The sequence below is a fragment of the Wyeomyia smithii genome, chromosome 3, assembly GCF_029784165.1.
Source record: "Wyeomyia smithii strain HCP4-BCI-WySm-NY-G18 chromosome 3, ASM2978416v1, whole genome shotgun sequence".
Classification (NCBI taxonomy): Eukaryota; Metazoa; Arthropoda; class Insecta; order Diptera; family Culicidae; genus Wyeomyia; species Wyeomyia smithii.
Window position 1 is genome coordinate 56,790,957 of NC_073696.1, and position 18,386 is coordinate 56,809,342.

Here is an 18,386-nt window from a genome sequence, read left to right on the forward strand (position 1 = left end):
AACGCTACGGCTTACGAGAACCGAAGAAAGTCGAACTGCTGCAGATGAAGATCATCAGCAGCTTGCGCGACCATGTCACGTACAACTCGGAAGCTCAGCGGAAGCCTCATTACTTCAACCGGCTGCTCGGAAAACTCCCCGAACTGCGGTCGCTGAGTGTCCAAGGATTGCAGCGAATATTCTACTTGAAGCTAGAGGATCTCGTTCCGGCACCACCCCTGATCGAGAACATGTTTCTCGCTAGTTTACCATTTTGAAAACAATCGGTAAATAACAAACAATCAATGACAAGCAGTTGGGAGAAGAAGAAAAAAGACACCGATAGAGCCACAGAAGTTGGCCCGAATCTGAAGAGAGAAGACTTGCAAATTTTAAACTTCACACGATTCTATCGAGGAGAGAGGTGTAACGCGGTTTTTGTTCAGCAAAAAAAGAATCAGTCTACATTTGCATATCACGGATGAGCGCGTGCGAGTGTGAGGTGTGTAGTTGTTTCCGGCGAGCATCCGAACAAGATAAGGTATTATCTTTCAACAATAAATGTGTGTGCAAATCTGAATCGGCTACCGGTGAGGTTAGGTGTTGAGATGTATTTTCCCTTCATGTGTACTTCTCCCGGTTTGATGACTATTACTAGGATTTGGGTCACACGCTGGCCCCGAACCGTTCGCACGTGATAATTACAAGGGTGAAAACAAAAAAATGAATGATTAATTTTTATACGTGTTCGTGAACAAGTTACAATTTAGCACTACAGCTTCATACGACTTTAAATGTGTGACTTTACCGTATATTGGGAAGTTTTTCGAATACTAGTTTGAAAATCATATTTTGTTCTGTTTCAAAACTTTGGTTCAGGTTTTTTTTTTTTGAAAACTTGACAATCACAGATGTTTTTCAGAATAAGATCATCGAATCACTTGTTCGCAAGTTGTAGCATAAAATTCTTTAAATAATTGTGTCTGAGATTTGCATTAGACAAAATGTTGCATTAAAAAAAACATACAGTTTACTGGCTATAACTTCAGGTCAAATGATTACAGCCAATTCTAATTTTGTATAATGCAAATTCTCTTATTAATTGGGTCCATCATTGCGACCAGAACTCTGATCTACCGCAGTTCGTCTTTGTTATTTCACCAACGACAGTCAGAGGCACTATTTTTCTATGATGTACCTACCTATATACTTATTACCTAAGAGAAGTTATATTTTTATATAGGATTGCTAAACCTGCTGTTAAAAAAATTGTGTTCCGTTCTCAAATGACAAACGAGGACTAAGGGGAAATGAAAATCTTATTTTTCTTGTTACAGCAAACACGTTTTTCGTTCTGTACTCAAAACATTAACTATATTTGTGCCACTGAGCCAACTTCATGCTTCATCCATACGCAATCTAACCTCAAACAACACCGGACAACAAAATGCAAACGAAAAAAAAACCTATCACTTCTAAATAAAAAAATCCTCATTTAAAAAAACAGTTCACTTCGGAAGGTTTCTCTGAATTTTCTTTCAAACCCTTAAAGTGGGGGTTACCCTACACTAATATTACTAATTATAGAAGGCGCAGCTAGCTACTCCTTGGGTAGCTTTATTTGCCGGCAGACCCTGTTTTAAAAAGCGGCGAAGTACCTTTATTGGATTTTCGGTTCTCTGCTGAAGCATCAAAAACAAAACAATCAAATCAAAACTTATCCGCGTTTTTTCCTGTTCCTCTAGCTGTCAACAGTGGTAGAATCCTAAGAATGGCTTTTCTCCTGCGACTAGAAAGATTTTGAACGAAAATCAAACAAATTTAAGTGAACGATATGATGCGAAAGTTGCAGAGCAGTTGTCATGGTAGGTACACGCTCTTGCAGAAGCACCTAAAATCAGGACTATTTTCCACTCAATGCTGTCATTGCAACTGAGCAAGTTACAGCCTCTGAAAGAATCTAAAGAAAGCAACTCTCTGTCTCTGTTTAAGAAAATTTGCATTTATCAAATGCCTCCTTTTCAGAGTGTTTTGTAGTTTTGATCGAGACAGTTTCGAGTGAGGTTTTTTTCGTCAAAGAGTCTGATTAAATCCTACGAAGTGAAAGTAGATTGTTTAGTTGAACTTATTTTACTCCTCAAAATGAAGATTAAATCAAATTATACACATAAAGAATTGTATCATTACAACCAGGCTTGGTATCCTCCTTAATATATGAGAAGAGCTGAGTGAATATAAACCATCACTTCTTGTCCATCATGAGTGCTTCGGGTAGCATTTTTTTACACTGCACTTTTTTCTGTTATGTGCTGTGTTCCTGCTGCTCGTAGAAAAACTAACACACTTGCCGCTTACACCTCAGCTGAGCAAAACAAGAGGGGTTAATCATTCTAGTGAATGCACAGAAGTACGCCGCGGTGGGCACTGATGACATAAATTCGATAGCATTCAAAGAGTCAACATGCGTGACGAACGGCTGGATTTATTTTTTCAGTCTCGAGATGCTAAGCAAACTACGCAATTTGCTTTCCTTCCTGGATGCTCTTCTCATTTGATATATGCTTAAGAAACACACAAAAAGGCACTGCAGTGAGCTATGTTGTATATTTACTGAGCGTATTGTCCTTAAAGCTCACAACAGTTTATCATCTTTCTGGAGAGATATTTCAGATTTCATCGCTGTGTTTCTTTTTGCATGCTCCTCAGATACATAGGGTTGGCTGCTCTCTTCAAGCAAGTGCGTCGCTTTGCCCACCGGCGTGAGAACAGTTGTTTTTGCAGTGAAAGATAATCTCCTACACGGTAGTGTTTCTGTGAGGAGAAAAAACAAGCCTGATTATAACACTGTTGCCCGTTCTTCGAACTTTTAATAGAAAAAAATGTATTGTTATTGAAAAAAGTTCTGCCCAACACATAATGTGGGCGGTAATTTGAATCTGAGTAATATTTAAGAAAAAAAAACTTTCTTTGGCAAAGTTGGGACATATGATGAAGCGCTTATTATGGTGGCATAAATTAGGGTGACCAAAATTTTCGATGAAATTTAAGCATCTTTTTAGAAAAAAAATCTATCTTTGAAAATAACCAATTTATATTGAAAAAAAACACATTTCCTTCTCTATCGATTTTATTTCAGTTTTCACATCAAAACTGTCGTCGGACGACTTTTGAGACAAGCTTTTTGCAATGCTGAGATCGTGAATAGCTCAATCCAGTTCAAAGTTATGGATGTTTTTCATCACAAAAATATGCACTTTTCATTTGGTGGTATAATTTTCTTTCTGGGACAGACATAAAAAATATCGCTCAGCTTCATTCTGGAGACCACATTTTACTCTCTGGAGAAAATTTAAAAAATATGTTCATTTTTGTTTTTTAATGAATTCAATTTGAAAAAAATGATAAAAATTATAATAATTAAAATAATTTCAAAATTACACATATATAATTTTTCGATATTTTTTTTTTTAAACTAGAAATAACTACCCTCATTTTGATACAAAATCATCGAAAACTGTTGAACTGGTTCCAAAATTATGAATTTTTGAAAGGAAATATTAAAAAAAAGCCGTTTTTTCAGACCACCTAATTTCGGGGTTGGCAACCCTAACGACCAAACACAACGCAAAAATTTTCGATAAGGATCCATTCTTGCAATTTTGATCACAAGTGAAGCAGTTTGGATGAGCCGTTCTAAAATAGGATTGCCAGAATTTTTTTTCAAAATATTTTATTTCCAAAAATTTTGAACCAGTTGATCGATTTTTGATGTTTTTGCATAAAATTAAAGATAATTATAAAAAAGTTTTTGTTGCCAAATTCGTAAGGGTCATTTCATACGAAATAACCACGAAAAACACAAAGTTGGCAGCGAGCATCACAAATTTGGCTAAAATTTGGGTGAATCATTCATCCAGGTTCACTTTGAAAGAATTTTAATTTTGGTGTCGATTGGAATTCCCCTCGCGCTGTGGGACCCCCTCTTTGTTGCAAAATACAGCACTTTATGTTCGAAATTTATATATTTCCTTACAGTTCGTAGAAATAAGTGTTGCCAACTATATTATAATTGTATTTGTGGAATCGTGTCCATTGGAAAATTTCACGAAAGAGACAAATATCACTTAGAGGTGATGAAAGTCAATCTCGAGATATGCCATTTATACGAAGTTTTGAATGTCTCCATTTTATATCAAAAAATCTTAGTTCATTAGGCAGACAGTATGTGAAGTAAAGAGAGCGAAAAATAAGCGAACTGGAAATATGATACAGATTTGGAAAAATATACCGCATCCCGACGGGACTTGGTCAAAACACAATGCCGGAGACAGGGAGATTGCGGGTTCAAGTCCCGTCGGGATGCGGTATATTTTTCCACATCTGTATCATATTTCCAGTTCGCTTATTTTTCGCGCTCCTTACTTCACATACTGTCTGCTTAATGAACTTGCGTGTTGACGGGGAAAAGCCGTTGTTAAAAATAGAAATTTAGTTCGCAAAAAATCCTATTTTTTCGAAAATGTCAGTTAACTTTCTAACTAAAGAACAACCGAATCTATCTGCCTATCAAGGAATCTAAATATATTTTTCCTTTTTTGTAACAGTGTTGCCATTTTCTTTTTTTCTTTTCTTTTTATCTTCTCTTTTCGTTGCAGTTTCTTCGCTATTTCGTTTCATATTGTTTAATCGTACGGTAACAACAAATGGTAAATACTTTTTTTCAGAATGAACAAATATAAAAAGGAATCAAGAAATTAAAAAAAAATTGCTTATTCATTTAGTTTTGCGAGTTTTTAATATTTCCGCAAGTCTTAAAAATCATTGATTGAATTAATTGAACGGGGCGAAAGTCTGGCAACACAGCTGCAAAAAAGGAAAGATATTGTTAGTTTCCTCCATAACCATAGAAATCTTAAAATAATAATGAAAAAAAAAACACAGGTAGAAGTTCATGAAACTGTCAATATCGAATTTTTTGAAGCCGAATGACTTAAAATTACATAAAACGCCGAGATCTGGTTTTATCTTAGAAAAAAAAATTTCGAAAAATTTGACTTTCTGAGTCTTGTAAAATTCGCGTCGACTTTCTGGGACTAAAATTTCCATTGGCTTCAAAATGGAATATGTGAAAATTTCTCGTTTTCTCGAAAAGAGTAACTACCCATTCAAAATTTCAGCTCAGTCGGACGTCGGGAACACGTGCTCCAAAGCGGTCAAAGTTTCACTTTTTCGACTAATGAAAAAAAGCACAGGTAGTAGAACGTGGAAACATCGATATCGATTTTTTTATGCCAAATGACTCAGAAATAGAACGTCGAGATCTGCTGTTATCTCGAAAAAAAAAATTTTCAAAAAAAATCGTCTTTTTGGAACTTATTGGAACTTAGAAATTTTTGGTCTGGGAATCTTCCTTATCTCGAACATTTTTTTTTTTTCTCGATGTTTCATACCTTTCTAAGATATTTGGCTTCGAACTTTTTTTCGTTATTGACAACTTCATAAACTTACTATCTGTGCTTTTTTATCGATGTTTTTCAAAAAACTTTGACCGCTTTGAGGCACTTGTTCTCAAAGTCTGATTGAGCTGAAATTTTGTATAGAGGGTTTTTTCGTGGAGACGAAGCTTTTGAGCACTACTTCTAAGCAAAATTAGAAAATTAGATTTTCATTGCCACCCTACCAAATATGATACGAAGAAAATCAAAACTGGCTTGGTAATAATGGTATATCTCGAGATTGACTCGTATTACTTCGAGGTGATGGTTGTTTTTCACGTGGAATTTTCCAAGTAACACGATGAAATTATCAAATTTAAACTAAAAGAGGCATTTGCCGAAAAAATGTAATTTAGTTTTAAAACACAAAAGTATCTGACAACATTACAATTACATTTTTGCCCGATTCCTTGGTTTAGAAATTATTAAATATTTAAAAATCAATTATAAATATTTAAAAATCGATTCTTAATCTGGTTTACTTAACAGGATTTTTACTTAGTATAGTGTTCCTTATAGTCCATCTTTTACAAGTTGGTACAAATATCAAAAATTTTGCTCCTCAGAATGAAGAACAAATAAAAATACCTACTGATAGAGTTTCATCAGATCAGATTTGCAATACAACACTGTTGTTTATTGGGTGGGACACAAATGAACCTTTCTTGTTCCTCATGGGTCCTTCAACAATTGTGTAATTTTCCAGATTGACTGGTGGAACTATATTTTTGCACCTGATTTTTTAAGTTTTCATACGATTTTATATGGGAAAATCCACTTTTCCTAAACTTATTCCCCAGAGTTGTCTGGTTGACTCCTAAAAATATATCGATACATATTTGAGGAAATTTTCCTGAGAAAAATTCTTCTGTGGGCTATAGGGCGCAACGATGTTTGTAGAAACAGTAATTGACCTCAAACTGATGAAATATTTGACAAACAGCTCAACATTGATTTTCTAGTAACACTACTGCAGCATACTGTTGTTTCAAACTTACCTACGTGATGAGAAACAATTTCGCGTAAAATTTAGATTGAGATATGATTTTTTGCTCATAACATTAAAACATCAGAGAAATCCTCGAAAAATATATCAACATATCAGCAGTAAGCCAATAAACTGACGAAACAATCATCGCAGAATAATCGAAAGGCCATACCAATATAATTGGGAATGATATGACAATGAATCACTAATGAATCAAAAATCATCAAAAAATAACGTAAAATCATTAAAAATTTTTAGGCAGTTTGTAATTCAAAAATTATTAGACAATCTTCAAAAAGACGTCGGTTGTTTGTCAGAATGTCATAATCAAAATACCATCATAAAATTATAAATATATCATACATATTCATTTGTTAAGCCGTTGTGTGCTAAATATATTTTGTTTTTTTTTTTTTTTTTAATTTATAATTCATAAATTGTAATCAATATTCTCAAAGTTATACGCTGCCGTACTCTCGCAGACTGACGTAAGCGCCATTTTTTCGAATATGGGGTTCTTATGCCAATTTGTTCGTTATTCGAAGACCCATCTTTTGGTATCTTTCTTTTAGTTGTAACTTATTCGTACGTTGCATAAAATCAAGAAAACAAAATGACGTACCGTAAAACGGGGTATCATTGATCAGCGGGGTAACATTGTTCAGTTTTACCCTTCTCATGAATAGTTGAAATAAAACTGCTCCGTGATTACTTTTGCTAAAATTGAGTATAACATCTTAGTCTTGTGTCATTCGAGGTCTGAACAATATTGTATTGGTTGAAATTTATTATTGTTTTGATGACCAAACTTTAAAATAATTCGATCGTTATATTTCTTACTCTCAGTAAGTGCCAGAAAAAGCACTTTATACTAGTCGAATATTGAATATTTCGTATTCATTGGCATATTTTCCGAATTCGTCGTTAAATTTTCTCAATCAACCAGAAAAAATTTTAGTCAAATTTATTATATTCAATGTTAATTAGTTTATATTTGGTAAAAAAGTCCAGTTTTATGCTCTAGCCAAGACAACATCCAGGATGCTGTCTTGGCTAGAGCATAGAACGTAAGAGGCTAGAGCTGGCCTATTGATACTTCCGTTGTTGAAAAGGCCTTACATATAAGATCAAAATACGTTTTCTGAAGACAAAAATTTTACAACGATTGTTGACTGACAAAATACTTCTAGCAACTTTCGCGACCAACGTTTACGTTTTTCATCATCGAAAGGTAAAATTACATATGGCATAAAAATGCCTCGCAGTACATACCGCGGCCAAATGCAAGGACAGGACTTTCCTCCGCAGTAAAAGCAGTCAAGGAGAACGGGAAGCGTCTCTAAACATGTTATCAAAGCATTATCTAACATTTTTAGTTCAAAAAGGTTTCAAAACTATTCAAAATTGAAACTGATCAAATTTACCCCAAATAAGGAAAATTGAAACAACGACGAAAACTAAATGTTTTTAATGTTCAGGGTTTTTAGAAGGGCTTTGAAAACTAACTTCTCGAGTTCTAAGGATGCCAGTACTGGTTTTAAAAATATGAAACCTGTAATTTCAGTTGTAAAATATATACATACTCACGAAAAAGTGAAAAAAATGATCAATGTCGTTTACGGTATACACCATTTATACAAAATATACAAATATACAAAATATACAATACAAAAGTGACAAGTAACCCGTTCGTTTTTGGACCGTATTGAAAAACTGATCAAATGGATGTACTTCATAATGTTATATCACGGCAGTACAATGATGTGAATTGTAATATTATTTTTGGAGAGTGTTTTCTATTTTTAATATACGGTATCGTCTTGAAGCATTTAAAATGTATGAAACTGAATGCCCAGAAAAACACGTATAAAAATCGTTACTAAAAAGATAAAAAAAAATATTCTCAATTTCGCACAAACTGAGCTGCAATCAGTGCCCTGAACTAACCAACCTACAAATATTGCGTGCGTAAGTTCGGTACAGTAAAAGAATTTCACGAAACATACAACAGGATTTAATATTAACAGATGTTGTAGTATAATATTAAATATAACGGTTACAGTTGTTTTTTTAATTCCGTTGTAACTGCTGAGCAATTAAAAAAACACTATTCTATCAAGTTCTATACTGTTCAGTACTGTTGAAGAGATTATGTCAAGCTTTTTTTTTTCTTATTTCCATTAACATACATACAAAAATGAATATCTCCTACGATCAGATTCGTTAGTTGGAAAGCATACGATTATAATTATGTTTCATTTTGTATATAGTAGCTATAGAAGTAAGGTCAAAGCAAATATTTACATTAAGAAACAAAGAACACAGTATGTGCGGTTTTACATAAGGTTTTTTACCATTGACTCGGAATGAAATCACTGATTACTTTGATTTGATCATACTACAAATTTACGAATACAAAAAAAAAACATCAACAACAACTACAGATGCAATGTGTTATGAAGAAAAGAAAAATAAACTGAGGCAACGAACGAAGGAATTATGAAGTGGTAGTACAAATTTTACCTAAAATATATGATAAAAACACTCTGTAAGAAAGAATCTACAAGAAGGTCATGCAAACTTAAACCGAAACAAAACGTTTAAGGCACTTCTTCTCCCCCTAGTTTAAGTTTTAAGTTTTACACACGGGAAACAACAACGTTTCCAGCTACACAATCCAACTGCCCAAACCTTGCATCCTGCCCGTCGATTATGAGTGTTGAGTTTTAGAAAAGTATATGAGAAGAAAACAATGCGATATTTTTATGCTAGTCGATTATGTTATAACCTACAATCGGAAATTCTTCTGCAGTTAATATTTTTTTTGTAATAATTTTACTTTCTAAGTAGTCCGATAAGCTTTCGTTTTATATCCCAGTACAGCGATTAAGAACAATACTCATACAAGTGAGCACAAATTTTCGATTTGCCAGTTATTCATTAAGTATATACTTAGCTTAGTTTACGAGCATCACTTGACATAACAAATTTTCGTTACCAGAACTTACCATTGATCTTATTTTGTTGAACAACGCTATTATGTTTTTGTTGTGTTTGATTTTGAACAGTAATCGCATAGTTTAGACTAAATGTACACAATCGCGTAGGGAAGCATAAACCAACTTAGAAGAACAGCAAATTAAAACCAAAACTAACGATGTTCGAAGCAGTTACATTAAGGTAACCAAACTGCCATTTCAAAACAAACAATCCTTTGATCAATCACGACAGCATCAGACGTTAAATCAAGTAACTCTTTCCTGTATTTACGGAACTAAGGTCAGAATGCGACAAAGTGACACCCTCTTTTGCAACACTTACCTGATTTTTTCCTGTCGTGCTTTGATTTGGTCCGACCAGGCTTTGAATCCAGAATGCGCCATATCATTTTGCTTTTAAACTTTGCTTGGGTCACCGTAGTTGTTCTGTTACAACAAATGCCCAATTTGATCAATGCACATAGGTTTATATCCCACAACAACACACACGACACTTGTGCCTCTTAAAAAAAAAACAAAGTAGCGAAATAAAACCGCCTACTACGAGAACGTCACTTCTCAGCTCTTAGTAAAAGAATCGCCATTTTTATTTCAAACCATTATAGAAAATATCCTTCGTCCACATTCACATGACTAGCAGATACCTGAAAGTGCCATGCTAATGCCCCGAAAATAAATGTACCCTGATTCGACTGATAGATAACCGTCAAAGACGAAGGAAGGTAGGAACGAGACAGTACGAACCGAATGCCTTTTAGTAGCTTAGACCGAGAATAAAGTTTAATCGGACGTTTAAAACGAATAAAATTCATATTGAACCAAAACAAATTTTCCGGAAAACATTTTTGGATCAACTTTTTCTATTATAAAAAAAGCGTACAAACAGTGGTTTTTGTGTATTACATGTCACACGGTACGGTACAGAGTGATAAAGAGTTTCCTTTTCGATGTAGGTAAAATTTGTGATGTATAATTAGAGCTTCGAGTTCTCCTTAACGAAGTTATTCTGTGCATTAGTTTGTGATGTAGTCTAACAACAAAACGGATCCGTTTCAACATATTGACATGTTTATTTCTAAAAACAATCGTATGCTATTTTACATCCAAATTTGTTCGTATGTAAATTTGTGATAACATTTCTATGCTAAATTGATAACAACTCCAGTTTCCTACTTACGATATTTCTAACGAAAATACATGTTTATCTATCACAGAATTGCCAATCGAATTTATGATAACAACAACAAACATATATACCTATACTAAAACGCAAGCAGATTGAGAAACCAGCGCTTGAAAAAGACAACTTTTGAGTAGGAAAATTTCCTAGTACTTCTAATTAAACTACACAATGAATATTTCGATGTTAAATAAAAAAAAAAATAGAAATGTTTAACCAAAAAACCAATCGATCTCCGTCCCATCTTTCGAAAAAGACTAACTCTATTTTTTATGATTGATAAACCGCGAAACCATTCGGTGCATTTTCGTAACAATTTACTAAGGAAAACTAGTTGCATGTTGTGAAATATATAGTTCACTTTTGCTTCTTGTTGTCGAACATCTTAAACATGACTGCGTTTTGTTTCGTTTCTTAATTTGTATGCTAGCACTAAGTTGACGAAAATGATCACTTTTTCGTGTAATATCAGTACAAAAGCAGACGAAAAGCGAGAGTCTATGTTAAATGCCGCTGATTTTCTGTTGAATCTTCCTGCCACCCCGATTCGCTGAAGCGAACTTATCCTACTTAGTGATCAATGCATGAGTACTTAAACTATCTGACAAACATATCCTAAAATTGCCTAGACAACAAATGTTAGTCGCGTCACGTTTGCGGCGGCTAGATTCCGAACGGGTCCCGCTCGGATGGATACGAACAAACTATGTTACATGATGTAATTGATAAGTTTTATTTTTGTGTATAGTTTATCATCCAAAAAATCCGTGTTCGATAGATAGGTAAAAAACATTGAATGCGCATACACGCTAGAGAATCTCCTCCTCCCTACCCCCCCAAGAGCTCTAGACAAGTTAGAATACGTTACAACTCGTTAGTACCTTAAACATCCCAAGCGTGAATCTAAGAAACATGACAAACTACAATCGTGAAAATTCTCAAATAAGATATATTAAAGTACATGAACAACCTTGAATTTTAAAAAACATAAATGTTGTCAAAGCACATTATGAGCATATGGAAATCAGAGAAACCGAAATATACATATACGTATTTCTTTACTGTTAAATTGTGTGTTTTTTATTGAATCGCTCCAGGATCCGTACTTCCGTATCACCTTTCTTTCAAACAGTGTTGGGTACCATTTTACTAAACCGCTTATCGTCGATTGGGGTCAATGGCTTACTTACGTACGCCTTAGCATAACGTAGTTTCGTCAATTTACTCGGTCCATGACTGCCTGCCTCCACCAATTCCGCGGGCACTCGGTGCTCTGATCCACCCATCTCGCTTTTTGCTTCTTATTCCTACAGGATTTGAAACGACCACCAATTTTTCAAGGTAGTTATTTGGTATTCTTGCTGCATGCCCTAGCCTGCGTACCCTTCCAGCTTTAGCCACTTTCTGAATACTGGGATCGCCGAAGAGGCGCGCAATTCGTGGTTCATCCCATAACTCCAAACTCCTGCACACCGCCAAAGATGGTTCTTAGCACCCGACGTCCTAAAACTCCGAACACTCGCAGGTCCTCCTCGAACATTGTCCACATTAGGCAGGAGTTTTTCCCTTGTGGAAACTCCCTGTGGGACTCTAGGGAGTCAAACGTTCCACCCGAAATCCACCACATCCTCCATTGTAGCCTTAATCAGTCATGTCAGTTTCCATGAAACCTTCCATGAAACGCCATTCAGGTGTCCATCGTAGTGCTACTTCCATCTTTCGATCACCTCACGATCAACCGTCAGAATGCCTCCCTCCTCATCCCTGCACAATTCGGGTCGTGAGACAAAGTCTCTGCGGGTATCTGCAATATCTGCCGGCATTCTTCATCAAACCAATTGTTACGTAGATGCGGTTGCAAGGGTTCCAGGACTTCTTCCGCAGCACTGCTGGTAGCTCTAGAGAAGCTACTTCAGGCTCACCCTCTTCGGTCGACGTGTTGCTTCAGTCGTGAGAGAATTTACCGTGGCGGGCGACGGTGCCGTATCTTATTTAAAACGGATAGTTTCTTAACCATCACTAGGTAGTGGTCCGAATCGATGGTCTCAATGTGCTCTGACATCGATTATGTCCAAGAAGTGCCAACCATCTATTAAAACGCGGTCGATTTGTGTTTTTGTTCCGTTTGGTGATCTTCAGGTGAATCTATGGTGGAGGCTATGTTGGAAGAAGGAGCTACGTTTGGCCATATTTTTGGAGGTGGCAAAGTCGATTAGTTTGAGCCCATTTTCATTCATCAGTTGGTGAGACTGAACCGTCCAATCCCCGGTCTATACTCCTCCCCGATCATAGTTCAGGCAGCGATCGTACTCACTCTCAAAAAAAAAAAAATCGTATTTGTCATAATCGGTACTTCCGAGGTGTGGGCTATGCACGTTATCAATACTAATGTTGAAGGTGTGGGGGTTGAGTACACCCCTGGGACAATATACCGTATTGCTCTATTTCCAGCCCTGAGTCATGCATCTCGTAAGTCGCAACACACTCTTCCACGGTGCTACGGATGGATAACGAATCCACACGAGCCATTAGTGATCGTGTTGGCTTCGTCAGCGTCGTCTAGATTCACCAGGTTCGTATCGCCGTACTCCAGTCAGTCGTCAGTGATCGATCGCATAGGTAAGTCCTTAATGCAATTCTGGGCGATTCTCCTACGTGCCAATATAGGTTTCTACAGAAGGAACGGCCTTTAATCCGCAGTTTGAGGATTCGTTCTAGGACTGATCGGACCGCTTATTTGATGTTTGATGTTGAAGCCGCACAGTTGGACCAATATGAAAAAAACGGCAAAAATCTTCTTCGGAGAAGTTTTTCAACATTCTGTTTGACATATTTTGAGACAAAATATTACAAATTACAGTGCAGGCATTACAATAGCACATGGCTAACGCAGATTGCGACGGTTCATAAAAAAATAACAAATTTGTAGATTCCAATGCAGCGTCTATACACTTATCGCCCCGATGTATTATGAGCAAAACTCAAGTAACAGCATTTTTAAGAATCAACTTAAAATTCTCTCTGATTCGCTTATAATTTCTATTATTATTTTGCTAATAATAAAAATGGAGCTGTTTTGATTATGGACATTCTGACTGACACAATTTGAATGAAATTAGTCAAGAAACTAAAAAATTTTGGCCGGCAGCGTTACCAGATATGTTATTTTTACAGTTGGAACATTAAATTTCATTTCTCGGCATCAATCCCAGGTATCCGATCTAAGCATGCTGTAAATACTTCTGATTTAGGCTCTATATCTATGAAAACGGGTTTCAGTTCAACAGCGAAGTCCATCCACAAAGTGCTATCGAAGCAGCACACACAAAAGAAAAAAAACTGAGAAACCATCACCGAAGTCTCGTAGCGCCAACAAACAAATGTACTTTTTTTTGTTTTTATGTGAAATTAAAAATTTCGAATTAAAATAAAAAATTGAATTTTCTTAACCCTCTAGTGCCCAGTGCCGCCTTTAGACGGTCCTCAGTTGAACCTCTAAAAAGCTTCAATAAGAACTTAAAAATTTTTTATAAAGCTTCATAGTGTTTTTTTCGAAGTTTGTCTGAAAAGTAATTTGACACTAGAGGGTTAAGAATGCTGTACCTCTGTGTGACAAGTATTTTATGTGTAAAATGTTCTTAGAAATACGATGCAATTTTCAAGTCTAAAATCAAACGATACTCATTTGCCAAAAAATGCAATATGATCTTTCAACTGTAAAAATAACATCTGGCAACACTGCCAGTTAAGTTGCGTCATTTAGAATGGCAATAATCAAAAACGTTCCAAAAATATTAGCAAAATATGAAAGCAAATCAGAGAAAATTTGAATTCAATTGTTGAAAATGCTGTAACTCGAGTTTCGCTCATAATACCTCGGGACGATAGCAGTGTTTTTCATGTTAAATTTTCTCAGGAACACGATGAAAATATTTAATTTGAAATTAAAGCACATTCATCTGCCGAAAAATGCAATTCCTTTTTTCAAATGCAAGCAACAACCTATCTGGCAACACTGCCATTTAGACTTGATAATTTTTTGGAACCCTTATCTAATTTTCTTCAAAAACCATGGAAATAAACTAAGTATTTCTAAACGGCATGCTTTTGTAGCCATAATTGAGAAAAACAAGGTTTTGTCCAAAAATGGAATGGTCGCACGGGAATAGGAAGTGGACCGATCGGCACTAAAATTGGGATTTTTGCATAATGCCTTATATGAACAATTCCTCAAACTTTAAGCCAAATGTGAAAAGGTCATTGACACGGTTGTATTTTTTTTTTGCGCACATGAGATGGAATGACCCATACATACAGAGAAAAGTTGTCAAGGTATGACTGCCTGGAAACTGGACACGGCCTGAGTTTTCATCAAAAACTTTTAAAACATTTTCAACGTGACATAAAACATGACATAAAAGATCCCTCTATTTTCGAACCGTGTTAAACAGTTTCATCGTTCAACATCTCAAGTATAATTGTTAAACTTTAATCAAAGTTTAAATGTCAGGTGATGCCATATGACATACCCACGGGAAATAGGTTAAAATGTTCTGAAGAGTTTCAGGCAACAAAATTGTTTATCCAGTGGCGTAGCCAGAATTTCTGTCTTGTGGGGGAGGGGTGAATTTTGAGAATATTGAAGAGAGAGTGCCCTAAATCAATGACTATCATGAAACAAAACGGGATTAGAAGAAAAGTGGTTTCGCGCGCTCACACCACTTACTCTTAATACGAGTTGCGTTGATGAAGTGTTTTTGTGTTGCTATCTTTAGTGATACCGCTTACCGTGCAACGCACGTGCTGTGTAAATGAATAACGTTCGAAATGTTGTTTATCATATAACAACCAACAGGGTGCCAATGGAACTCGACTTTTCGAATTACGCTTAGCGATAGGTATCAGAAGCTTTGTCTTCTCGAAAAAAGTCCCCATGAAAATTTCAGCTCATTCGTGCTGAAACTTCCTCTCCAGAACCAGGTATAGTCACAAAATTCCATTCGCACAAACAGAAAGACATTCGAAGCAGTCAGTCAGTTGCGTTGTCTAAAATGATATATTTTCTCGATATTCTTGCGTCAGAATAAACTGCTGATACTAGACACCTTGTTTTACTTGGGAGAAACAACGACGTACGTGAAACCACTTTTAGGCGTACGCTGCCTTTTCTCGTTTTTAAAACCAATTTTTCAGCGTAGTTTTTTTTTATTATTTTTTTTTATTATTATTTTAAATAAAATCAAATTTTTTTTTTATTATTTTAAATAAAATTTCAGGCAATGGGACCCCGCTGCTAATTTTTGCTAATTAAGCACACCAGTGAGCGCAACTGTTTGTGTATTGCCATCCATTAAAGAATTGTAGAGACTATCGATTTTTATGTTTACATCTGCACTAGATGTCGTTGCTTGGCTATGAGTGATAAAGTGGTTCATCGTCACATAGCAATGTTAAAAGTTGATAGCAAAGAGCCAGAACAAAATTTCATTGGTTCCATTCGAGGCCTCAAAAATCCTAAACTTATCAAGTCGATTACTGGTGACTCCACTTGGCGCATTGCATTTCAAATATTTATGAAGATATGTATGAGAAATCTTACTTTTTGCAACATTGATCCACCCTAATCCAACTGCACGGCTCTCGTCCTAATATTGAGCTGTTGTCAAAATCAACATCACGAGCTCATGGACGAATGGTAGTGAAAGACAATGGAGTTATATAGAAAAAATATGTTTTTTTTATAAAAATAGATTGCGTTTAGTGAAACTAAATACTAGAAAGTTAGAATAAGATGTATAGAAGGTATTTGATAGTTGTATTCTTGGTCAATGAGCAAAACACTCGGAGAATTTCCGATTTGAACAGTTGCACAATATATGTCCCAGTTTAATTTTTTTTTTCAAATTGTCATTTTTGATTTGGCAACATTACATAGACGTTTCTATAGGCAAACGATATTATTTTTGATGCTATGCCAATCAAACAAGCCGTTTTGGCTGTAAAAATAGTTTAATTTTTTCATAGAGTGCTTTATTGGAAATTAAAAACATTTCTACAGCCAAAACGGTTTGAATGATTGGCATAGTGTCTTCGGCAAAGTTGTAGATACATATTAATTTTATCCTTCCAAAAATAATGTCTCTCGAAAAAAAAATTGCATTGTTTAGGTAATCTGTTGTAGTTTTTATTAAAAAAAAACATTAGATTTTTAAAAAATGAGCTTTTTAGAGTGTATGTTTTTTCGGAATGACAAAACTATTATTTACAACTTTGCCGAAGACGTCCCCGATCAAATAAACCGTTTTGGCCCTAAAAATATTTGTAATCATCAATACCTTCCAAAACAGCATTTTTCAATAGCTTCTCAAAAATGAGTCGTGTTCTAAAACATTAAACCAATAGCACAAAATGGCATCTTTTGCCTATGTAAAGTTTCAGCCAAACAAAAAATGGTCGATTAATTGGTTGCCCGTTTTTTTGTGCAATTGCTCATTTACTACCACTGGAAAAGCGCCATCTCTTGCCATTGGACATTTTTTCAGGTGTTCCATTTACTAAAAGTCATCCATTGACAATTTTTCTCTAACTTAGTTGATGAGACGCATGGACGTTAAGTAGCGCAAACGTGAAAAATACAGTACATGAGCAATTCTTGTATTGTACAAACTTTCTTTTCTTGAGGGTGCCAATTCTGATTTATGCAGAATTAGTTTCACGCAATTAAATTGTCTATCTAAAAAACCCAATTCGAAAAATTTCTGAGTCGCCCGTTCATTGCTTTTTGATCACTTTTTGTTTTCAAAATCAATTTGCTTCATTGTAGGATCTGATTTTTTGATTCAGACAATTTTATGATTTTCTAAACTTCGACAATTTTTCTCTTTCTTCTGTCTTTAATCAGGTATATAATTCATTAAAATAATTTTTAGCCCTTTTCAAGTGGTAGTTTAGATGAATTTTTGGAAAATGAAGTTTACAAAGTTGCTAAGTTCAGTAAGGCCTACACACCCACCAAGTTTCATTAGATTCTTCGCCAACCTTATCCATTATAAACTTTTATCTTCCGAAAAAACACTGTTTCGGAAAAACAATTGTTTAGAATATTTTTTTACAAAGCATTACTAACTTTCTACAACTCTTTCTCAGACAGTCTGTCTATAATCCTAGGTTTGCGTGCTACAACGCGTTTGGAAAAGTATATGCCAAGTCTCAAAAATTTTCCACCCGCGGAAAATACTCAATTTTGTTTACATTCGGTTGGTAGATAAGATTAGTGGCACTTAATTAGAACCAGTAAGTCAATTGCATGGCACCATCAGCAGTTTTCTGTGTATCCATAGTGCTAGCCTGACGTGCCAGCCTCTTCATGGTTTGCCTGCGCATACGTGACACTTCCAGAGGAGTTTTTTCGGTGGATGCATCCGGCTCATGCAAACTAACATTGATGGGTATTCCAGCGCTTAGCTCTAGCGCCGAATCAGGCGGCTGATGAGCCAGACTTTCGTAAGAGGTGGCAGGGGATTTCCTGGCCGGAACACATCGAAAACAATCGTCAAAGGTCCAATCTTTACCAAACTGTTCGCCATCCTCCAGCGTCTGGGGCAAACGATGATGGAGGGTCTCCGGCAGACGAAGGCCTGTGAACCCACCGGCCACCGATATGCAACCCATGATAACTAGTGGAAGAATCAGGTTTTCTTTGCCCTGAAAAGAGTTTTCATTAGACACCTATTTCTACAAAACGA

At 35.6% G+C, this 18,386-nt stretch overlaps 2 protein-coding genes across 5 annotated transcripts in view; one reads left to right on the top strand and one right to left on the bottom strand.

Annotated features, from left to right (window-relative positions):
• Nucleotides 1-10,701, top strand: part of LOC129732834 (probable nuclear hormone receptor HR38) — a 315,336-nt gene extending 304,635 nt beyond the window's left edge. For all 4 annotated transcript variants that reach the window (XM_055694123.1, XM_055694124.1, XM_055694126.1 and 1 more), the window contains one exon: nt 1-10,701. In XM_055694123.1, coding sequence (XP_055550098.1) covers nt 1-257 — 257 coding nt within the window. In that variant the 3' untranslated portion in view covers nt 258-10,701.
• LOC129732835 (carcinine transporter) overlaps nt 10,512-18,386 on the bottom strand; it is a 21,750-nt gene continuing 13,875 nt past the window's right edge. The window contains exon 6 of the mRNA XM_055694127.1: nt 10,512-18,345. Coding sequence (XP_055550102.1) covers nt 17,926-18,345 — 420 coding nt within the window. The 3' untranslated portion in view covers nt 10,512-17,925. The remainder of the gene's footprint in view (nt 18,346-18,386) is intronic.